The sequence below is a fragment of the Hoplias malabaricus genome, chromosome 11 (assembly GCF_029633855.1).
Source record: "Hoplias malabaricus isolate fHopMal1 chromosome 11, fHopMal1.hap1, whole genome shotgun sequence".
Taxonomy (NCBI): Eukaryota; Metazoa; Chordata; class Actinopteri; order Characiformes; family Erythrinidae; genus Hoplias; species Hoplias malabaricus.
Genome location: NC_089810.1, coordinates 38,796,298 through 38,820,788, shown reverse-complemented (window position 1 = coordinate 38,820,788; position 24,491 = coordinate 38,796,298). Strand labels below are relative to the sequence as shown.

Genomic DNA, 24,491 nt, shown 5'->3' with positions numbered 1-24,491 from the left:
TATGGCAGCAGGAAAGGCTCCTGAGCTCACAGCTCTGTAATCCCATCATCTCATAATCAAACAGACGTCCTTTTCCTTTATATTTAACGCCGTCACAGGTACTTTAACTCCAGGCGAACCCCAAAGAGGCGATATCTCCCTCAGCACAGAGCTACACCCAGAACCGCGTCTCTCAGGCCAAACATTTTTGTTCTGTTGACGTTGGAAGGTCCCATGTTTATTTCCAGGAGTAATTATGAGAGCGATGAAACGGATGGAGACAAGAGTAAGGTGATGTTTATTAGAAAAAACTGTAGAAAAGCTACCAGAACTAGCTTTGTGGATTCTCCTCCGGTGAGGCAAGTGTTTTCTGAATGCATACCAAGCCCTCACACACACACACACACACACACAATACTGTTTCTATGGGGTGTTATGATATGAAGTCTGAAGTTATGTTACAAGAAACAAAGTCCCAGAGGGAGTGCCACCTCATAAAGGCTCTATATAAATAAAGAAACACATACAGGAATGAATATTTAAATTAGATTTAAATTGAATGAGAAATGGACCAATAGCATTGCTCCACCATGGCTTTAAAATCTTTTATTTTGCTTTTTATTGTTATTTTGAGAGAAAGAGGCATTTTTTTAATCTCATGTAAAGTTTCATGTGTGTGTGTGTGTGTGTGTGTGTGTGTGTGTGTGTGTGTCTTATTGCGTCTTTTGTGATGTTACTGATTGTTTTCTGAGAGGTATTTTTTTCCCCTGATTTTCCTTGGCTGGAGTGAGGCAGGTCTGAGCCTGTGCAGGTTTCTGTTTGTGGAGCCCGAGCCCGGAGGACAAAGCTGGTGTTTCAGGTTCACTCGCTTCAAAAGAAAAGAATATTTCCTCCTCACATTCCCCTCAACTTATCGAGAATTCAGCTCAGACACGAGTCAAACCTTTGGCTTTCGGGAAACGATGGAACGAAAGCGGTGCCCGAGAATTTAAAGAAGCGCTGTGGTAATAAAAATAAAAACAACGAATGAGAGGAAGCTATTTCGGGGAAGAAGTGATTCTCACTGCGACAGACAGAACAAGTCAGCAGCTTCCGAGGGTCCACAGCGGGATTTAACATGAGTGACGCTGGAGTTGCTTGGTAAATGTGGAGAGGAAGGAGGATGGTTATAGAAGAGAAGCATTGCAAACCAGTAGCTGTAGCAGTCGCTTGGTAAATTAAAAGAAAACCTCTGTTATAATGGGAGCCAGTAGCTGCCTTCAGCACCTGCCCTTCGCTTGTATTATTAATGAGTGAGGATTAACAGGTGGTATGTTCCTTTATTAAACAAAGGCACAATCATCAGAACTGGCTCAGGTAACCGCTCATACTCCCTTAGACAACACTTAGCACTGACAAGGAACCTGTGACCTCAGCTGCTCCTGAATATCCCATTTACATTAGACAACGTGTGTGCGGCAATTTAACATCTGTATCCACAATGGGACCACATTACAGTACGTGTTCATTTAATAAACGGTATTAAAGTATAGAGAAACTCAGCATTCCACCACAGCTACTCACGGCTTAAACACAGTCCAACAGGGCGACGAGTTAAGCTTCCAACCCCCCTGATAAATCTCCTTTTATTTGGAAACCTCTCTTTCTCATACTTTTTATTGGAGCATCTGTCATTACTCCATTACTGTGGATGTCTTGTGGACCACCATGGAATTCGTAATTCCATCTGCTCTGGAATTGGAGGGAGTGAAGGGAGTGAAAATGCTTTTTTCATTAATTCATACATAAATATGCTTTTTAGTGAGTATGTTGAATATGCTCTGAATCGTTCACTTGTGTTAATGTGCAAGCATCTAGCCTTTATTCTTTATTCAAGACTTGGCTTTAGCGTCCGTGTAGAACCACAGCTGCAGACGGACTGAGCCTATTGCACCGGAGCCCTGCTCTACTGTAAATGATCTACCACCCTAATAATATCTGGATAATAGGATTTCTCATAACGTATATATCAGAGTAGGGCTGAGCAGTTAATCGAACATTAATCTAAATCGACATTCAGTACTTATAATTGACATAATATTGTCTATATTGAATTTATAATTCATTCATTCATTCATTATCTGTAAGCGCTTATACAGTTCAGGGTCGTGGTGGGTCCAGAGTCTACCTGGAATCATTGGGCGCAAGGCGGGAACACACCCTGGAGGGGGCGCCAGTCCTTCACAGGGCAACACATACACACATTCACTCACACACTCACACCTACGGACACTTTTGAGTCGCCAATCCACCTACCAACGTGTGTTTTTGGACTGTGGGACGAAACCGGAGCACCCAGAGGAAACCCACGCAGACACAGGGAGAACACACCACACTCCTCACAGACAGTCACCCGGAGGAAACCCACGCAGACACAGAGAGAACACACCACACTCCTCACAGACAGTCACCCGGAGGAAACCCACGCAGACACAGGGAGAACACACCACACTCCTCACAGACAGTCACTCGGAGGAAACCCACGCAGACACAGGGAGAACACACCACACGCCTCACACACAGTCACCCGGAGGAAACCCACGCAGACACAGGGAGAACACACCACACTCCTCACAGACAGTCACCCGGAGGAAACCCACGCAGACACAGGGAGAACACACCACACTCCTCACAGACAGTCACCCGGAGGAAACCCACGCAGACACAGGGAGAACACACCACACTCCTCACACACAGTCACCCGGAGGAAACCCACACAGACACAGAGAGAACACACCACACTCCTCACAGTCACCCGGAGGAAACCCACGCAGACACAGGGAGAACACACCACACTCCTCACAGACAGTCACCCGGAGGAAACCCACGCAGACACAGGGAGAACACACCACACTCCTCACAGACAGTCACCCGGAGGAAACCCACGCAGACACAGAGAGAACACACCACACTCCTCACAGACAGTCACCCGGAGTGGGACTCGAACCCACAACCACCAGGTCCATGGAGCTGTGTGACTGCGACAACTACCTGTTGCGCCACCGTGCCGCCTGAATTTATAATTTTTTAAAATTATTATTCTGTCACGTCCCCACGCTGTGTTCATGTACTGTCCCTTTAAAACCATGCTACCAAGCTGTAGTCACATGATCCCGCCCCTATCTGCCACATGGAAGCAGCCTAAACACAGAGGCCGACCGAACGACTCGAGCTCGTACCAAAGAAAAACACAGCGTCTGTGGTTTCGACGTGCTGTGTTTTGACTGTAATTAAGACGACAACGAACAAAAAGAAGTTGAATGTAAACACTGAGAAAAAACAGTTTCAGCCAAAGCACAATCACACACCGAATATAAACAGTGCTCAGAAAACGAGAGAGGAACAAGCTCCCAGCGACGTTAGGAAAAAACATCGGAGCATGTTTACAGCACAAGCCTCGTCACTGAACTGTGAGGGTCATAAATACAACAACAAAATAATCGTTTATTATTCATAATCGTGGTAAAATGTACAATTAATCCCGATATTGATTTGCGCTCATATCGCCCAGCTCTATATCAGAGGCTCAAATAATGACAGGACATGGACCAAATATAACTGAGATTTTACAGTGCCTCTCCTTCAGGCTACAAGTTTGACCATTTATGCTTCATCTAACCTCCAGCTGACCCCTCTGTCTGTGAAGAAAACACACAGCCTTCAGTGTCCCTCTGCTCAATAAAGCCCCTTTGGACACATGTCTAACACATACACACCTCCTCAGGCCAATACTCCCTGCCCTCCTACCCTATGTGTTTGATAAGCAGAGCCAACTGCCCTCACTGGGGGTGGGGTACGTTCAGACCCTCAAATACAAAGTGACAAGAAGTCGATGTAGCAGGCCTGTGTTTGATTGACAGCTCGAGTGTGAGTGTACACGGGGGTGCAGTCAACAACCCCCACTACTTCTCGTTTTAATTGGAGACGCTTGGAGATCCATTTCTTAACGTATAATGTTTATAAACTGTCCAAAAACAAGAAATGAAGCTATAATGTATTCCCAAAGGTTTGTGGGTATTGTTCAGTAGTGGAGTCAGCTACTGGTGTTGGAAAATGTAGCTCTGGATCATGCTTTGTGGAGATAACACAAGTTGTGTGTGTTGTTGTTGTGTGTAGAGTTTAATGTCTGTGTCCACCGCGAGTGCACTTTAAATACACTGAATTATAAAATGGATCTAAAAAAACCTTTTGTGTGTTAGGGTGTCATTGGATGGTGTGCCAGGTGCCATTACGTTATCGTTTGAACTTGTCTCGGCTCACAGCCGACGGATATGAATAAGAGAGTGTAATTGCCTTCATTAGTTTGCGTGTGTTCCGTGTGTGGTCACACTTTGAAGCGGCTGAATCAGAGGCTCAGCTAATTACTAGGTGAAGAATTAAAGATGGTTTTGAACTGGGTTGAAGCCTGGGTGTTGGACCCATAAGAGCCCAGGCTCAGTTTGGTGAATAGTCAAATTATGGGAAATATTGAATAATACCGAGAAGCACTTTTTTTCCCCACATTTCTTGTCATATTCTATAATTATTTTTGGGTTAAAATCCCAATGTACCAAACATCACAGCAGCCATTTTGTATTTTTAATTTTTGGTTCATACAGTTGGATCAGGATGTGTCATATGTAACACAGGGCAGGTCTCTAAAGCGTTTAAATTGTTAAAAATGTCGGAACACACCTTTTTAGAAACCAAAAGTTGCTTTTATTTACTCACTCAGCACACACTCACTCTGTAGCAGGCACAAATTCACAAATTCTATTGTGACTGCATCCAGGGTGTTCAGTAAATGTCGCTTAGGGACATCTTGGTTGAAGTGAAGGATCAAAATGTGTAGGGGACTTTCCGGATCTTTCTGAAGTATTTGTGACACACGTGTCACGAAGGGCTCTGATGGGCTACAGGGGAATTTCACAGATTTATTCAACTTTGTGTAATTTCCTTATTTTGATTTAATCATATAGCAGTTCAGAGTGGTTTGTTATGATGATAAAGGGTTAAAAAAAGTTTTTATAGTGGTGCTGATAAGAAGCAGACATCTGAAGATTTTAATGCCTCTGAGCTCCCCTCAGAATATACCCAGTAAACATTTAGACGTTGATTCAACGTTGAAATAACGTAACGACTGCCGTCTAATCAACGTTCTCTTAAGGTTGAAAATGAAAGTTGGAAAGACGTCCAAACACAGACATTGAAAAGACGACTATTAGATGTCCATTGACGTTATTATTTGGTCCTGAAATAAATTACTTGTATAAAACGCCTTTTGGACGTCCACTGACGTTATCGATTGGTCACCATTTAACTAACTTATTAAGATGGATTTTGGACGTCCGTTGACGTTTAAAATATGTCCTTGACGGACAGACTACTTTTAGACCTATTTTGAATGTCCAGGGACGTTTCTTGTTTACTGGGTAATTAGCTTGGGGTTTAACATATTTTTAAAATCATTTGTGGCAATATCAGCTGTTTTACAGACAACAGAATTTCATAAAGTATCAGAAACAACAAAAGCCATTTTAATCTAAATATTTAGAGATTATTGGTTTGAGATTTGGTTTGAGTGTGTGATAATAATTAAGGTACACGCTTTGCGCATTGCTAACTGGTGCCAATACGTTATTGTTCATAAGGAAGCAAACTTTAGACACTAGACATATCTTACTACTTTCAGTTTAAAGGGGACTTTGTGAATTGGTTTTCTGTTGAAGTGTCACTTTAAGGCACACACAGTCAGCACTCCCACTCAGAAGTTCCTTAGAAGCTGAAGGGAATGATGGAGAGACACGAGGGAGTGAGCAAGTGAGTGTGAGAAAGAAAAAGAAGAGAGAGGGAAGGAGAAAGGGCCCTTTCTTCCTCTCTCTCTGCAGCTGTTGTTGTAATCAGGCTCGGGAGCTGGGAGTGATGGGATGCAACGTCACAGCCAAATCCAGCAGGAAGAGCTTTGTGGAGACTCTCCCGCTCTAATTCTCTAACACCCCAGCCCCCTCCCTCTCCCCCCGCTCAGCCTTGGTGGAGGTCACAGTCCCCAAAACAAAGATAACAAGGCCCCAAGTAGCCATCTCAAATGCTCTGTTATTGCTAGCTTACAGCAAGCCCTGTCAATAAACAATACAGTTCACCATTCAGCCTTCAGTCTCTTAAAGAAACTGTTTGGCAGAATATCAAATGAACACAATTCACTTTATCCCAAATGCAGTCCAACAGCCAAGGCATGTTTAGTAAAGTTTCCTTCAGTAGTTGTTCACTGAAGCTACTTAGGCTAATCAAGCTAATTGTAAGCTAATGTATAGTTAGCTTCAGCTTAACTGCCTTTGTTTATCACACACTTGGCTAAGGTTATAGTAAACTCTGCAGCTAAAATAATTTCAAATACATCTTATGCTGTATTGGACACCTAAAATAATGTGATATTTTGCTGTACTGAATGCTACTGACACTAACTTAAGAACCTAAAACAATTTGAGGCAAATATCCCTGATAGCAAGGAGACGGCGGACCACTGTTGTCCCACTGAGGGCTAAGTTGGAGGTCCACTATTGTTTTACACAATGTTTTCTGGGCGGACCGCTGGTGATTAAACAGAATTTTAGACAAAATACCACATTTTAGCACTTTTCCACTCACAGTCCAATTTACATTTTACTCCTTCATTAGGTTCTTTTTGTTATTCTTTATAAATACGATAATTTAAGTAAATAATTTTATTCCAGCACAGTGTCAACATTTTTAGTATAATCATTTTATATCAGGCTTATACTCATTATTATATCTCTCATAGTTGTTGGTAATATTTGTATCAGTTTGTTTTCCAGAATAAAAGTCTCTGTGAATGTAAAATCTGTTTGAGGAGATTATAAATGAGTTATATCCTGTACAGGACAGTAATCTGGGTGCTCCGATGGTGGACCAGCAGTGGTCTACAGTCAGTGGTGTGCCAGCCTTTTTATGACAGTGGACCGATATATGCTTGCTGTCTAGGATGTGATCATTTGTGGCTAACTCATATTTCAGGATTATCATGTAGATTTAATTATTGCCAACAGTCACTAATATGTCTCATTTTTAATCAATAATGTTTGCTCTATGGTGTGGATTATCTACTCTGACCCTCTAAGCCAGTGAAGTGAAAAATCATTAATATTATACGTGTTTAGCATTTATAACTCAACATTATGTATTGGACTCTATCATTTGAAACACAACGATGACAACAGATTCTAAACCTATGGGAAAAGAGTTGAACATTGACGTTAAATATTTATCACAATCAATGAAAACGTCACTCTTAGTCGTTTGCAGACGTCGCAATCAATTTCTTAATTCTCCACAGTATTTAGCAGAAATATATACACACTTGCATTACCGTAGAGTACGACTGAGTAAAACTAGACAGAATTTCAAATACATCATGGTTTTATTCTTCCCAAGGACAACCAAGGACAAATAAGTGAAGCCGTCAGGGTTTTCATGAAGACAATGTTTTTAGCTCACCACAGATTCTTTGAAGCCAGTCATAGGTGTATTATTACAGCATTAGCTGGTTTGTTTCTAGCAGATGATGCATGCTGATGCTGTCACTTGTTAGTTTTGCAGTAGCTGGCTTTTTCGGTATTCCATATCAGGCATATCTGTTGTGTCAGATTAGCTTGCGTAGAGTATCTTGAAGCCCCTGAGGTGAGCAGGTTTGCTAGGGTTGCACAAGGTAGACAAAATGCTAGTTTACTATGTATTGTTGGAGTTGCATAATTTTAAAATCACTGGACTGCATGGAGGCCCCAATTTATTACAACAACACAAACTACATTTTTGGATCTGTGATTGGTTGGGGATGCTAACGCCATGCAGTGGAAGGGCGTTTGCTTTAGTCACGGGGCTCTTTTGCATACTCGAATCCTCTGTGATCAGAATTGCAGTGGCTCATATCACAGTAATCAGGCCTAGTTCATGCTTTACTCTGAGTTACAGTGGTCGCACCCTCAGCTTAACTTTGTAAGTACACAGGACAGTACTTGTATCATGTGCCGTATGCCTGTGTCCAACAGACAGGTGGTTCAGTTCCCCACCTGGGTAGCTACACCACACATTGCAAGTGCGTCCTTGGCTTAGAACATGATCCATATATCGTTGAATGGTGGAGTATATCCATCACATGCTTTTTGAACTCGCATCTGAGGTTTATCTCTCAGAGAGACGTCTGAAGTTTTCCTCATTATCAATCAGCAAAAGAGAACACAGAGGCCTGTCAGGAGCACTTTAATGAGTAGATGAATGAAGGGAGGAGAAGGAGATAAAAGGTGAAGGGTGGATGACAAAAAGAATAGAGAGAGAGAAGTTAAGAGGAGGGAACAGTTGATGCTGAGTGAGCTTTTTATAGTTCTGGAGCCATGCTGAGGCCTGATCCGATCTGACTGTAATATTAAAGCGTGTCACTGTGATTCATTCTCTCTCGCACACACACTTTCTCTCTCTCTCTCTCTCTCTTTTATCTCTCCTTCTCACTCTCTCCCTTCGCCGAGGTCGGTACTCTGTGAATTCTTTTCCCTCTCTGAGTGTTCTCTCTTCCTTTCTCGTGTCCTGTGTGACTTGGCTTTGTCACTTTATCATAGTCTTCATGAGAAAAAGGAAGCATGACAAAATTGTCTCTCTCTCTCTCTCTACAAATCATTAAAGCATCTCACTTCTGAGTCATGTCCTTATTCCTCCCTCGTGGATTTAAATCATGCCCTAGGGACCTAGATGATTATGGACTGTAGTCAGAAGCTACTGCAGTTTGGAGGGTGAATTTCTAACCTTAGGTTGGTTTACATGGTTAACAGGCTCACATTTGGAGACCCATAGGTTTCTACTGCTTTGCCAGTACTCTGCACTAGATGTCGATATGTTGTTGAGATGATTAGATAATGGGGGCTTTATACCCGTCTTGCTGACACTTGGCATTGAGCACAGGGGTCTTGCCTCATTTTAGGCTTCACCAGCGCATCCCGTTTCATTTTATGATGTCATAATGCTACGTACTTTGACAGCAATGCAGCCATAAAACGTAAAAGCAGTACTGGAATGCCGATCTGAATTTATCTGGCACAGTTTAACCCGTTGCCTGTAGACAAGTCCCTGACGTGTATTTCACAGCATTACAGTCCTGGCTGCTAATCTGGCTTTAGATTTATCTAACGGTTAGCCTTGCAGGTGCTTTGGCCTTGTGCCCTGCTGACCAGCTTGCTAACGTGTGGGCTCTGTCTGTAATAGGTGTCACATGACCGGTGCTCTTTTACGCTGCTGCTAAATCTGTCAGCACCTCGGCATGCCTCATCGGGTTTTTCAGAGCTGCATTCCTAACCCCCCGTCGCGTTTAGCGACCAGTGGGTTGAGGACTAAGACCCCAGGATGCACCTGTTTGTCAGAGGAGTGGCTCTCATGATGGGCATTTTAAAGACTTCCTGTGTTTTCTCACTTCACACTTCAAGGTTCACACACTTGGGGAAGGATGCGTTACGAAACTAAGTTGCTGCCGTCTAATCCGAGGCATAGATGCTGTACGTTCTTGCCTGTAGACCTGGTCATGTGACTGTAACGCTGTTAGAGATGATGATATCTGTGCCAATGCGAGACTTGAGATTAGCCTGAATACTTGCACAAAATCCTCACTCAGAATCCCTTATGTTCCCTTGCTCACTACCTCGCAGGTATCCTCTGCTCCATCTGCTCCTTCCCGCTGCCTTTTCTTGATCTCCTCTAACACACTACAGCTTCGGAGTTTATTTTCTGTATAAAAGATAATTCAAGGGAGAGAAGCTTTAAAGAATGCTATAACTTTCTGGCAGTTGGCATTTTCAAATTTCAAACTGGACTTAATTCTGAGAGCAACAATGAGCTTGAAAATATCTGTGTGGATGTTTTACAGAATTTTCTCTCTCTTTGTCGTTTTGCAGGTCTGTGTTGAAAGTGACCCATGGCCTTTGCCGCTGCACTGTGATTGGTCGGGGAAAGAGGGGTCCCGTGGTCCTGGTCAACCGAAAAGACATGCACAGAGGAGGCAGGCGAAGAAGCCATAGTGTGGACCCCCACCCTGCCTTCTCGTCCTTGTCCTGCTTCTCTCCCCCCACCGGCTCGGGATGCCCTCTCCCCTGCACCCCCTGCACTTCTCCTACTGTCCGGCTCTGATAATTCTGCCCCGGGCGCCATGAATGTGTACAGAGACTCTGGCCCACTCTCCCAGCCCCTCCCACCTCTACAACTCCGCCTTCCTCTCCACAATGGCCACGCCTCCCCAGCAGAGACATCGCTGTCCCGCATCTCCGTGCCCAAGATGGGGGTCCGGGCGCGCATCGCTGACTGGCCTCCGAGGAGGGAGCCCTCCCGGGAGTCGCTGCTGGAAAACGGAAACTTTGAAAATGGCAGCAATGGGGAGATGGGGCTAGCCCGAGGAGGCTTCCGCCAAATGCGTCGCAGCAAGGATGCAGAGTTCCTGGACGGAGGACGGAGCTTGAGAGACATCCCGGGTTCCCCCTCTCGGCTCAGGGTGCCCGGGTTTGCCCCACTGCGTCAGCGATCCAACAGCGAGATCACCCTGAGTGAGCAGGATGAGGCTGAGATTGAAAGTCGCCTGCTCTACCGGGAATACGGCAGCACCTCGTCCATAGATGTCCAAGCCGTGCCTGAGGAGAGCTTCTTCGACATGCTGAGCCAGTTCCAGCAGGAGAGGAGGCTGGACCAGCGCAGTGTAGCCCCTGCCAGGCTGGGAGAACTGCTGAGAGGACAGACCTCACCAGATGGGGCCCAAGCCTCTCCCGATATGGCTTTTTCCTCAACCCCTCGGCCCGAAGACCGGCCCGATGGCCGCGTTCGCAAAAAAAGCGGAGGCACCGAGTCGTCCTTGGGCACTTCCTCTCTTTTTCGCAAACTCCGCGGATCCAACCGCGACCCGGAGGCGTCACGAGGCGATGCTGAGGACATGGGACGACCTCTGGACCTGTCTTCTCTCAAACCTTGGATTTGTGTACGAAGCTTTGCCCACTATGATGCCCAGAGCACCTTGTTTGACTTACACGAAGCAGCTGCCCAGCGCAGTTCTGCGGCCCAAAGACGCAACACAGCCACAGGGGCGTCTGCTGCCTCCGCCGTTTCTCTAGCTGTGTCAAGAGCATTGGCTCTTGGAGGAGCGGAGCCCAGCTTCTCCAGCATGGACGATCTGAGCTGCAGGGACTTTATGGAGAGCTGTGGTGGTCCAGGCCCTGAAGTTTCGGACCCAACCAGTGCCAGCTCCAGTTCCCAGCTCCTGCTCAGCTGTCCCAACTTCCTGAATGAGACCGGAAGTTACGGAGAGCGAAACGTGAGTTTCCTGAGCTCGTGGGCAGAGCGTGGGGAAGCGAGTGGGGCAGAGCCCAGGCTAAGGCCTCGCTTCACCAATGCCAGCATATCTGTACTGGAGGTGGGACCAGAAGAGCAGGCCACAAGATTGGAGAGACTTCAGCAGCACTGCATAGAGCACGTGGACCTTGGTGCCAGATACTACCGCGAATACTTCCATGGAAAAGGTACAGTGAGTGTTTCTCTTTACAGCTGAAAACAAAAACAAGAATCAGACCTGGCATTTTTATCCATTTTTAAGATTGTTCTTCACTAAATTTTAATTTGGTTATTATCCATTAGCATCATTTATAGTGCAGGGTTAACTCCGTCAACACCAATATCTGCCATCAACCCACAGTGCACTCCAAACAACAGCAAATCCAGCTCCACTCCAAACGTGGCGTGCATCTGCCTCCCAAATGTTAATCCTTCTAAAGGTCTCGCTTCTCTAAATGCCAGTGGTGTAAACTTCCCCTCTCCCAACCACACGCACTAAAAATATCTTAATTGTCACCTTTTAGCAGCATTAGCCGGCGTTCTCTGAAAGTCTCGCTCCTAATTAGTTCCCAGTGTTTTCATCGGAGTCGGGTGGATAACGGTTAACATTCCAGACATGTCTCTCTACTGCACTCTGAAATGTTTGGGCCTTTAGCCTGGACTTTGTGGACCAACTGCAGATGAGAAAGCACAACATTTTAAGGGATTAATTCTGTGAACAATCAAAGGCATACAGTCGTTATTCACTGGAGCCTGAATCTTTTGATACAGTTTAACATTGTAGTTCTGCAGCTTACTTTCAGAACAGTTCAAATCTGATTAAGGTTTTTAAGGCCGCGTATATGAACCGTAATATCAACCATCAACCTGCAGTGCACTCAGAATACTCCCAGAGATGGCATCCATCTGCCTTCCAAATGTACTTCTCTCACAGTAGCTACATTACCCTGCTTTTTTCCATTCATTCATTCATTATCTGTAACCCTTATCCAGTTCAGGGTGGCGGTGGGTCTAGAGCCCACCTGGAATCATTGGGCGCAAGGCGGGAATACACCCTGGAGGGGGCGCCAGTCCTTCACAGGGCAACACACACACACTCACACCTACCGACACTTTTGAGTCGCCAATCCACCTACCAACGTGTGTTTTTGGACTGTGGGAGGAAACCGGAGCACCCGGAGGAAACCCACGCAGACACAGGGAGAACACACCAACTCCTCACAGACAGTCACCCGGAGGAAACCCACGCAGACACAGGGAGAACACACCACACTCCTCACAGACAGTCACCTGGAGGAAACCCACGCAGACACAGGGAGAACACACCAACTCCTCACAGACAGTCACCCGGAGGAAACCCACGCAGACACAGGAAGAACACACCACACTCCTCACAGACAGTCACCCGGAGGAAACCCACACAGACACAGAGAGAACACACCACACTCCTCACAGACAGTCACCCAGAGGAAACCCACGCAGACACAGAGAGAACACACCACACTCCTCACAGACAGTCACCCGGAGGAAACCCACGCAGACACAGAGAGAACACACCACACTCCTCACAGACAGTCACCCGGAGGAAACCCACACAGACACAGAGAGAACACACCACACTCCTCACAGACAGTCACCCGGAGGAAACCCACACAGACACAGAGAGAACACACCACACTCCTCACAGACAGTCACCCGGAGGAAACCCACACAGACACAGAGAGAACACACCACACTCCTCACAGACAGTCACCCGGAGGAAACCCACGCAGACACAGAGAGAACACACCACACTCCTCACAGACAGTCACCCGGAGGAAACCCACGCAGACACAGAGAGAACACACCACACTCCTCACAGACAGTCACCCGGAGGAAACCCACGCAGACACAGGGAGAACACACCACACTCCTCACAGACAGTCACCCGGAGCGGGACTCGAACCCACAACCCCCAGGCCCCTGGAGCTGTGTGACTGCGACACTACCTGCTGCACCACCGTGCCGCCCTTTTTCCATTTAATCATTCCTTAAATTTGATTTTGAGGTTGTGTGTTGCCGCTCTTGGTTTTTAAAGAATAGCACGGTCCAGAGAAGTTTGCCTGATTGTATTTGCTTAATGACCCCATGTAGCCGCACCTGTCTGAGATAACGAAGTGCTTCACCCTGTTAGTCAGCTGAGAAGTGTTTGGTTCGTGTGTGTTTGCCTTGTGATTGTGTGCATGTGCCAGTCACACACTGGTACTAACTTATCTCTGTTTGGTGCCTAGTGCCATGTAGGCTAAAGAATGCAGTCTCCTTCATGACCTCTGGATTAATGAAATATCCTCTATCCTCTAGCTGCTTTACACACACACACGCAACTCGTCGTCCCTGTGGTTTCAGTGCAGACCTCATATCCTGAGCTAGAAATATGAGATGAAAGATGAAGGGCATCATTGGCCAATGAAATTTAAGACACAGGGAAGTGAATCAGAATCCAGTTTATTTGCTGAGATACACGTGCATGTATTAAGGGTTTTTTTCCTGGTGCAGTTCAAGGTGTGTGTATACGCCTGGAGTAAATATACAAAACATGGTGTAGTTAATAAGTTATTAATTAATAAAAAGATTCTGAACTAATGTAATTTATGGGTAAATAAAACTTAACTTTAATAACACAATATCATGTTACTACCCAGTGATCTGCAAAGTACAGCTGAAATGCCCTGATTTAACTGCATTGTGTGTGTGTGTGTGTGTGTGTGTGTGTGTGTGTGTGTGTGTGTGTGGACTCGAGGTCAGTGTGTAAGTATGTGTGAGTGCTCCTGTGTGGAGCTCTTTGTTGATAGTGTTGTATTTAGCTGGAACGCTTTCAGAGCCGGACATTAACTGATGGCATTCAACCAAAGTGACCTTCTCAAGTTTATATTCTCTCTCTCTCTCTCTCCTTCTCTGTCTCTCTCTCTCTCTCTCTCTCTCTCTCTTTCTGTCTCTCTCTCTCTCTGTCTCTCTCTCTTTCTCTCACTCACACACTCTCTCTCACTCTCTCACTCTTTCTCTTGCTCTCTCTCTCTGTCTCACTCTATCTCTCTCTCTTTCTCTCTCACACTCTCTTTCTCTCTCACTCTCTATCTCTCTCTCTCTCTCACTCTCTCTCTCTGTCTCTCTCTCTTTCTCTCACTCACACACTCTCTCTCACACACACTCTCTCTGTCTCTCTCTCTCTCTGTCTCTCTCTCTCTCTGTCTCACTCTCTCTCGTTTCTCATATACATCCTTATTTTCTTGCTTATTTGTCTTTTGTTGTTCTTTATTTGTCCGTTCTCTCTCTATCCCTCTCACTCTGTGTCTCTCTGTAGAGCACGGGAACTACTTTGGCTCAGATGAAAAGTTGGGGCCGGTGGCTCTGAGCATCCGCCGAGAGAAACTGGACGACACCAAAGACCTGAAAGACCAATACCAGTACCGCATCATCTTCCGCACCAGTGAGGTCTGTATCGCAGAGGTCTGTGTGTGTGTGTGTGTGTGTCTGTGTGTCTGTGTGTGTGTGTGTGTGTGTGTGTGTCTGTGTGTCTGTGTGTCTGTGTGTCTGTGTGTCTGTGTGTGTGTGTGTGTGTGTCTGTGTGTCTGTCTGTGTGTGTGTCTGTGTGTGTCTGTGTGTGTCTGTGTGTGTGTGTGTGTGTGTGTGTGTGTGTCTGTGTCTGTGTGTGTCTGTGTGTGTGTGTCTGTGTGTGTGTGTCTGTGTGTGTGTCTGTGTCTGTGTGTGTGTGTCTGTGTGTGTGTGTCTGTGTCTGTGTGTGTGTCTGTGTCTGTGTGTGTCTGTGTGTGTTTAAATGATGAAATACACATTTTTGATTAAATTCAACAAAATCTCTTGAGACTAATTCACAGATTGATTTGATTCAGAGAAGTGACTTTCTCCTGCACAAATATCTAACAGAATAAGCCCCAAAACACCCTGTATCTCAGAGAAACCTAGACCCAGTCTCTCCCGCTCTACTGAGAGGCACGGGTGGTTCTTATTCTGATCACTGAGAGTATTTTCAGTAAAAGATAGTAAGTGTGAGCCATTGGAAAGAGACCGAGGAATGTGTAACTGATACATTTCAATAGTGAGTGATGCTTGTGGAACAACCAACTGTGACTGATCCATATCACACACCATATGGTCATAACTATTCATCAGTCATTGAACAGATCACACACACACACACACACCTTAATGCTCCTCAGTCTGCGGTTTTGTGTTGATCTGTGTTTTAATGAATTTGCCGGTGTGTTAGGGGCGTCATTTCAGCTGAAGCTTCTTTTTATTTGGATCTAATCAAGTCACAGTGAGCAGAGGCAACAATAAGATCCAGTCTGAGGCTCAGGGAGGAGGATTAGACCCAGGCCCTCGCTCTCTCAGGCTCTCCCTCTCCCTCTGTGTGTGTGTGTGTGTGTGCATGTGTGGATGAATATTAGTTTGGTATTTTGTCAGGTGATGGTTTGTGTTTCTGTGCGACTGGAGATCATGGAGACTGGAGAACGTGTGTGTGTGTGTGTGTGTGGGAGAGAGAAAGTGCTGAGCTATACTGGGTTTAGACGGATTACATGGCTGCCTGGATCCATCACATTCACCCTGTCTGAACAATACAGCAGCTTCAGAGAACACACACACACACACACACACTCGCACATCTCTAGTCTATTGGAAAAAGACAGCATCAAACACACTCACGCAGACGTGTATCACACACATTCGGGAGGGTGTCATGGTTCTGAGATCACAGAAGCAAAGCTGAAGTTTGTTTTTCTTCCACTTTTCTCTGCTCTGTTCAGAAACAAGCCTTTGCTTAGACATCAATGTATAGTTTGTATTTAAACACACACACACACACACACACACACACACACACACACACACTCCACACTGTAGCCCCCCCTGGTGCTCAAACAGAGCTAAGACCTGCATTAAAGTTGGAAACATCCCTACAAATATCAATCAGAGGTGACTGCAGTGTTTTAGGGTCAGTTTGAGTGTGACATTAAAGAACAACCCTCTCTGAGATCGACCCGAGAACAAGCTAGGCCCGGGTTAGAGGTCCGGTTCTGTGTGACCCGCCTCTCTCAGTCATAACATGATGCTGCAGTGTGTGGAGTAGGTGGAGTTTTCTGGGGGAAAAAAGGCTGAGCTGTGCTGTGTGTGAGATTTATGCAAAGAGAGAGAGAGAGAGAGAGAGAGAGAGAGAGAGAGAGAGGATGAGTGAGGGAGAGAGCGAGAGAGAGAGAATGAGAGAGAGGATGAGTGGGTGAGAGAGAGAGAGAGAATGAGTGAGAGAGAGAATGAGAGAGGATGAGTGAGGGTGAGAGAGAGAGGATGAATGAGGGAGAATGAGAGGATGAATGAGGGAGAGAGAGAGATAATGAGAGAGAGAGAGAGAGAGAGAGTGAGAGAGAGAGGGAATGAGAGAGAGGATGAGTGGGGGAGAGCAAGAGAGAGAGAGAAAGAGAGATAGAGAGAGAGGGAGAAGGAGAGAGAGAATGAGTGAGGGAGAGAGAGAGAGATAATGAGAGAGAGAGGGAGAGATAGTGAAAGAGAGAGAGAGAGAGAGAGAGAGAGAGAGAGAGAATGAGTGAGGGAGAGAGAGAGAGAAAGAGAGAGATAATGAGAGAGAGAGGGAGAGATAGTGAAAGAGAGAGAGAGAGAGAATGAGTGAGGGAGAGAGAGAAAGAGAGATAATGAGAGAGAGAGAGGGAGAGATAATGAGAGAGAGAGAGAGAGAGAGAGAGAAGGAGAGAGAGAATGAGTGAGGGAGAGAGAGAGAGAAAGAGAGAGATAATGAGAGAGAGAGAGAGAGAGAGAGACATAGAACTGAAGATGCTCTGGTGGTGAAATGACGCCACACAGTGGCAGCTTTGGACTAAAACAGAAGATGAAATCACACTTGGAGCAGTTCAGGTGGTTTTTAAAAAGCTAATTTAAAGGAGGTGCTTTTTAATTATTATTTTTTTAAGTTGTGTTTGATTTATTTCCATTTATAATTACATTTTGTGGACACTGTAGTCATTAGATCCACTTAATTATTACTGAGCTGCATCTCTGTTTCCTTTATTCTCATCTGTGTCATGGCCATTGCAGCTGAAGATCTCTCTCTCTCCCTCTCTCTCTCTCTCTCTCTCTCTCTCTCTCTCTCCCCCTCTCTCTCTCTCTCTCTCTCTGTAGTCTGTGATGTTGCGTGGCTAAAGGGTCGGGTATTTTGTGTCCAGACTGAGTCCACTTTCTTTTATTGGGATCTGTCGTATCGTCCTCTGATCCGTGAATCTCTTCTCCCTCTGTTTAGTTGGTGACATTGCGAGGCTCAGTGCTTGAGGATGCTGTCCCTTCCACTGCTCGTCACGGGACGGTCCGCGGTCTCCCGCTGAAGGAGGTGCTGGAGTACGTCTTGCCCGAGCTTAGTGTGTCCTGTCTGCGGCTCTCCCTCAGCACTCCTAAGGTCACAGAGCAACTCCTGAAATTGGATGAGCAAGGGGTGAGACACCACTGGCATTTTAATCGTCTGTGTGCTAAAGAGTTCCAGACACGAGCCAAAAGAATTCTCAGAATATGACGTAGAGGCTTCATTTCTCCGTTTAATAAATCATTCCCTTAATTTAAGAGTTCCCTCCAGTTTGTCCAATGGAGCAAGGTAGTAGTCTGTGACCTGAATAGAGGGATGATGTGTTTATTTGGGGGGGATTCACTGTTCATTTGTGAGGTTTGTACTGTCCTCTAATGTTTGGAATAAAATGTGTGTGTGTGTGTGTGTGTTCGCACTGTGTAGCTAAGTCAAAAGCATAAGGTGGGGATTCTACTGTGTCGAGCGGATCAGAGCACAGAGGAGGAGATGTATAACAACGAGGAGGCCACAGCCAGTTTCACTCAGTTCCTAAAGCTCCTGGGGGACACCGTGTGTCTGAGGGGCTTCAACAAATACGCAGCTCAACTGGACACCAAGAGTGAGTGTCCTCAAATTCACGGACGTGTGTACGATCAGAATGCATGTCAGTGTTCAGCTGCCTCATTTTTCATTTTTGAACTGAAGGATTTATGATGAATAGAGGAAAAGTAATTGACATTTTTATTAAAAATTCAAGTTAATTGAACATTAAGGGTTACTGTAACATTTTGGAGGTGTAAGGATTATAGCGATGGTCTGTAAAATAAATTACACATATTTGTTCAAACATAGACACAGAGGCTCAAACATAGACACAGAGGCGTGTCACTCAGTCCCTTTGCCACAGGTGTATAAAAGCACGTCTGTCACATTTACACTTTCCTGAAATGGGTCATTCTAAAAAGCTCACTGAATTTGCATCACCATGGCAACAAGTCAGTTTTTGAAATATCTTCGCTCCTAGATATACCACGGCCATCGCTGAGTGGTATTACTTCTGAGTGGAAGTGTTTCGAAACGACAGCAACTCGGCCACAAAGTGGCAGACCACGAAGTTACAGAGCAGGCTCGCTGAGGTGCAGAGTGTGTAAAAGTCACCGATGCTTTTTTCATATTTAGTAGTCAGACGCCCGAGATCAGACTGTCTGACTGTGGACAGTGGGCTTTAGTCAGGAGCACTGTAGATGTATCCGTGACCTGAATATTACGCTGCTTTGCCTATAGTTCCCAATGAAGCCTGAGTGTCTTGTGAAGTCAGTAATGTGTGTTTGTGTTTGAACAGCGGACTCCACTGGGACACACTCCCTCTATACCGTCTATCAGGACTACGAGATCATGTTTCATGTCTCCACAATGCTGCCATACATGCCCAACAACCCCCAACAGGTGAGTAACAATACACACACACACACACACACACACTGATTTCTTTTTTTTTTTTTGACACATTTAAACTCATTAAACGTATTGCCTCTGTTTTGTTAAACTCTTCAAATGTACTTGTACACTTTTGAGCTTTAAAAATATTCATGCTTTTTTAAAAAGGGGTATTTTTCAAAGAACCGGTCTGTGACATCAGTCCAAAGACCTACTAAGGGCTCCTTTAACCCAAGAACATGACTAACAGGTACCATTATGCACTTATGAAACATGTGCGGTTTAAATAGTAAATACATTGGAGCTCTTCTGGTTTATGATGGAATGCAGTAGACTGTGTGTGTGTGTGTGTGTGTGTGTGTGTGAGACAGACAGAGAGAGAGAGGCAGTTTGTTATTTTGAGAGCTTCTTTGTTCTGTGTTCTTCCGCTTGTTCTTTTCTCTCCAGAGTGGATCAGGGTGTGGCTCACTCACCATGTTTACATATTTCCATGGTGTTACTCATACAGAAGTGATGTGCTTTTGTGTGTGTGTAGGTCACATACATCTCTATGAAGGAGATAAATGTCTAAGGAAGCCAGAACTATGTCTGTGTGGTTTCAGGTTGTGTATTAGTTAACTGTATAATAGATTTGATAATAACGACCCATATAAACACAGTTGTCTGCAGGGGGCAGGGAAGAGCTACTAAATCCACTCTCCTGTGTCTCTCTCTGTGGTGTGTGTATCTCTAAACAGGAGCCTGGCCACTGCCTACATTACATCAAACACATTACAAAGGTCCACAAGAGCATAGAAGTGAATGGACTGAATGGAGATGCATTATATGTATTCTGTCTATGTCTTAACTGGTCTCAGGAGACACTTGATTGGGTATTTTTTGGTCCGTTGTGGACTATTCTCATTATAGCAGTGGCTGGAGTGAGGTGTTTGAAAACTCCAGCATCACTGCCGTGTCTGATCCATTCCTTCTCCAGCAACACACACCACTATGTCAGTTTCAGGGAGTATGCAGAGCAACAGATGGACTATAGTCTGTAATTGTAGAACGACAGAGTGCTCCTGTGCGCTCAGTGGAGCTGAGAGAATGAACAGTGAGTGTAGAAACAAGGCGGTTGTTTTAATGTTTGGCTCATCTGTGTATACATGTCACTCATCCTCTCACTCATGCACTGCTGTGACTCAGCGTGGAGGGCTGTCAAACAACCTGCAGCTGAAGATCTCTCTCTCTCCCTCTCTCTCTCTCTCTCTCTCTCTCTCTCTCTCTCTCTCTCTCTCTCTCTCTCATACACGCACACACACACACAGCTAATAATAGCACTGGATAATAAACATCTTTTTGTAAATGCTCCTGCACTGTGCAGTTACATCCCTCATGCTTTCATCCCTTGTGTTGTGAGATCAAATGAGAGCACACACACACACACACACACACACACACACACACACACACTGTTTATCTTCAGCTGGAAGTCACACAGAGCTGTGTGTCGTCTTGTAAAGCAGGTAACCATATGTAGGGCAGTGTTTTATTTTTAGTTTCTCAGTGCCTCCTGGAAGTGGCATGTAATTCACATGCAGAGACACTCACGCACAGTTAGTCTAAAATTCCCCACAAGGTGGCGCCCCTCATGTTTATAACTGCTGCCCCAGGAGGAGATGCTTTGCATTAAAGACAATCGTCAGAATGAAAGGTCTGTTCTGCACTAGTTTTTATTGTGGTGCGTTGATCTGTTTTTAATCAAATGAAAAAGTATCATTTACAATTAAACCTCTACTGAAGGAAGTAAAAAGCTATGGTTTATTCATTTAATTCTTATTTTACTTATTATTAATTCCCACAGCTGTTTCCTGTTAATTGTCTTTATACAATATTGATACATACAGTGATTATCAGTGGAAATCTGGGGGAAAGTTATGTTAAAAAGCATTGGAGGGTTAGTGCTGTCTTTGTGGGGTTCTTTGTTTAAAATGTGACATGTAACATCATGTCTCGGTACTTAATATAATCCCAAATTATTAAATATTGCAGTAGAAATGTACCGTGGCTGAAGTAACATCATCATCGTATCCTGTCGTGGCATAAAATCCTCAGGTTCTCATTTTTCTTTTTGTATTGGGGGCGGTAATTTGTCTGTTACGTCACTCTCGTATTTCTCTCTCTCTCTCTTTCTCTCGCTCGCTCTCCCTCTCTTTCTCTCTCTCTCTCTCTCTCCCTCTCTTTCGCTTGCTCTCTCTCTCTCTCTCTCTCCCTCTCTCTCTTTCTCTCTCTCTCACTTTGTCTCCCCCTCTCTCCCTCTCTCTCTTTGTCTGTCTTTATCTCCCCCCTCTCTCTCCCTCTCTTTCTCTCTCCCTCTCTCTCTCTCTTTCTCTGTCTCTCGCTCACTCTCTTTCTCTCCCTCTCTCTCTCTCTCTCTTTCTCTCTCTCTCTTTGTCTCTTTGTCTCCCCCCTCTCTCCCTCTCTCTCTCTCTTTGTCTGTCTTTATCTCCCACCTCTCTCTCCCTCTCTTTCTCTCTCCCTCTCTCTCTCTGTCTCTCGCTCGCTCTCTCAGCTCCTGAGGAAGAGACACATAGGGAATGACATCGTCACAATCATCTTTCAGGAGCCAGGGGCTCTCCCCTTCACCCCACAGAACATCCGCTCCCACTTCCAGCACGTCTTTGTTATCGTCCGCGTGCACAACCCCGGTTCGGAGAACACCTGCTACAGGTAAGCTGCGGCTTCGGGACACTTCCCCAGAAACCAGGCCCAAGTTCCCATGGCAACCCTGCCCTGGCAGCAGTTGCCATGGTTACCAAACCAAAAAATCTTTTTTTAGGCACATTGCAAACTTGTCGGTTTATTGTGAGAGAGAGAGAGAGAGAAAAACCATTGATATTTTAACTAAGTTTGATGTGCTATAGAAATATGCAAATGCTCTTGTTTGGAGCAACTTTAAATAATGTTATCAAGCTCCAAATGTAGACACCGCAAAAGAAGTGTCCTCCCAAAAGACTCTTACTGGTATAGTGCCTTTGCCTGAGCTGGGAATCGAACCACAGTGTGTCACATGAAGAACAGAGATGTGACTTAAAGGGTTGATAATTTAAGTTTTTGAACGTATCATTGACTGTTTATAAACTTGAACGTTGAAATCCTTTCTCTGTTTTCCTCGCTCTTCAGTGTTGCAGTGACTCGTATGAAGGATGTCCCCCCATTTGGCCCGCCCCTCCCCCCAAACGGCATCACTTTTCGCGACCCGGTGGCTTTCCGCTCCTTCCTCCTGGCGAAGATTATAAATGCTGAGAACGCGGCGCACAAGTCCGAGAAGTTCCACACCATGGCGGCGCGGACGCGGCAGGGCTACCTGCGAGACCTGGCTGAAAACTGTGTCTCCAGCACGCCTTTGGACACGGCTGGCAAGCTCAACAACCTGATCTCCCTGGCCTCGAAGCGGCGAGAGAGAGTACGAGCCCAGGAAGGGGCTGAGCTTGGGGCCCTGGGGGCGGTGGTCTGGCGTGTTGTGGCACAGGATTTCAGCGGCGGTGGGGCGGAGCTTCCGTGTGTCCTGGCCGTCTCGGCTGAGTTTGTGGTGCTGGCCGACTGTTCCACCAAAGAAGTGGTGTTCAACTGCTTCTGCGCTGATGTGATCGGCTGGACGGCCGAAAGACTGGCGCTGAAAATCTACTATGGACGAGGAGATCATGTGGCACTCCGGGTCCCTGAGGGAGGAGCTCAAGACATCAGGGAGGTTGTTCAGAGACTAAAGGTATACACATGGCATCAGAGCCAATATACAACAAAAGGTTTATAAAAGCCAAGTTAAAAGCCCTTGTCTTGGAAAAGTTGACTTTTCAGAAAAAGGTTAAATGTCTTTAAAGGGAATGTCTACGATTGTTTGTGTGCTGGAAATCGCTTTAATGTGTTTTTAAAGCTCCAGTGTCAGTAAAAGGAAAAACAAATTGGCTCGGTCAAACATGCTAGGCTTCCTCTCTCTCGGTTCAAGGCACAGAAAGGACAAATGTTGAAAATCACGAAAAAAAAGATGAGGATATTGCTTTATTCCTGCTCCATAGGTGGGTAATAATGACGTATTTCTTCAGTTTCATGTTATTTAGGTAGAAACCCACTCTAAATTTGGGAGCGTGTTAATGACATGAAAGTAAACGCAGAACTAAAGTGCTACAAATCATAACGGCTCAAGTTACAGTTTAGTTTCTGTGATATTTCAAACAGTGAATAAAAACTTCAGTCACGTACAAACAACAGTCGTTTTTTTCTCCCCAAACGAACTGTTTCACTTTAAAGACGCAGAGCTTCTGAACGTAAACAAATCAGAGAGAACTGAAGTTCCCCACAATCGTAGACATTCCCTTTAAATTTCACTACGTATCCAATGTAAAAAATACATCCTATGTGCAGTGGTATCCACAAATATTGGCACCCTGGGAGTCAAGAGCATGAAGAACAGTGAGAATCAGACAGATGTAAAAATCTGATCTGTATATAATCGAAAAAATTGGTGATAAATTAGAGTTTTATAGTCTGTATATAGAACAAAAAATGAATTGCTTCCTTACAAACTAGTAATTCCCAACATTTGAATGCTAGTGTATGCCAAAAGGTTAAATTGATGCTGGTAATGATTGTTAATTGAAAAGGAACCTGTGAAAATAAAGCCTTGTTGTCAAAGCAGTCAAAGCAAGGTGTTACTCTGTGGACACCAGCTTGATCTCGATGATGTAAATGGTATTAGAAATGACCTACTTATCCGTGTGACGGCTGTATGTGTGGACGCCGATGTTTACTGTCCTTTCTGTGTCCAGGCTCTGACAGTGGGCTGTGAGACAGTGGACATGACTCTGCGGAGGAACGGACTCGGTCAGCTGGGATTTCACGTGCACGTGGACGGTATAGTGTCCGAGGTGGAGGAGTACGGTTTCGCCTGGCAGGCTGGGCTACGGCAGGGCAGTCGGCTGGTGGAGATCTGCAAGGTTGCTGCAGTAACGCTGAGCCATGAGCAGATGATTGACCTGCTGCGCACCTCCGTCACCGTCAAAGTGGTCATCATCCCTCCGTTCGAGGAGGGAGCGGCCCGCAGGTGAGACACAAACAACACGGTGACTCTGCGAGGGGAAAATACACGTGAAAATGGGGTCGCGTCTTACCATCGCTGACAACTTCAGTATTTTTTCCAACAAAAATTAAAACAGAAATCCGTTTCTGGTCAAAATAGTTAGAATACTGGAACAGTATTGGAACAGTTGCACTTGATACTAATGTCACAGTGCCCAGTGACATTAGGGCATCAGCGCTGATCACTGGGCTGTGGTGCAGGCTGTATTCTCCGTATCTGGAGTGGTGTTTGTAA

General features: G+C 45.3%; 1 protein-coding gene across 2 annotated transcripts in view; it reads left to right on the top strand.

The window, feature by feature from the left end:
• The window catches only part of sipa1l3 (signal-induced proliferation-associated 1 like 3), a 103,413-nt gene that overhangs the window by 48,642 nt on the left and 30,280 nt on the right, over positions 1 to 24,491 (top strand). For both annotated transcript variants that reach the window (XM_066684407.1, XM_066684406.1), the window contains exons 2-9: positions 9,948 to 11,552; positions 14,705 to 14,835; positions 17,669 to 17,857; positions 18,149 to 18,323; positions 19,047 to 19,150; positions 21,693 to 21,850; positions 22,304 to 22,889; positions 23,947 to 24,221. In XM_066684407.1, coding sequence (XP_066540504.1) covers positions 10,199 to 11,552; positions 14,705 to 14,835; positions 17,669 to 17,857; positions 18,149 to 18,323; positions 19,047 to 19,150; positions 21,693 to 21,850; positions 22,304 to 22,889; positions 23,947 to 24,221 — 2,972 coding nt within the window. In that variant the 5' untranslated portion in view covers positions 9,948 to 10,198. The remainder of the gene's footprint in view (positions 1 to 9,947; positions 11,553 to 14,704; positions 14,836 to 17,668; positions 17,858 to 18,148; positions 18,324 to 19,046; positions 19,151 to 21,692; positions 21,851 to 22,303; positions 22,890 to 23,946; positions 24,222 to 24,491) is intronic.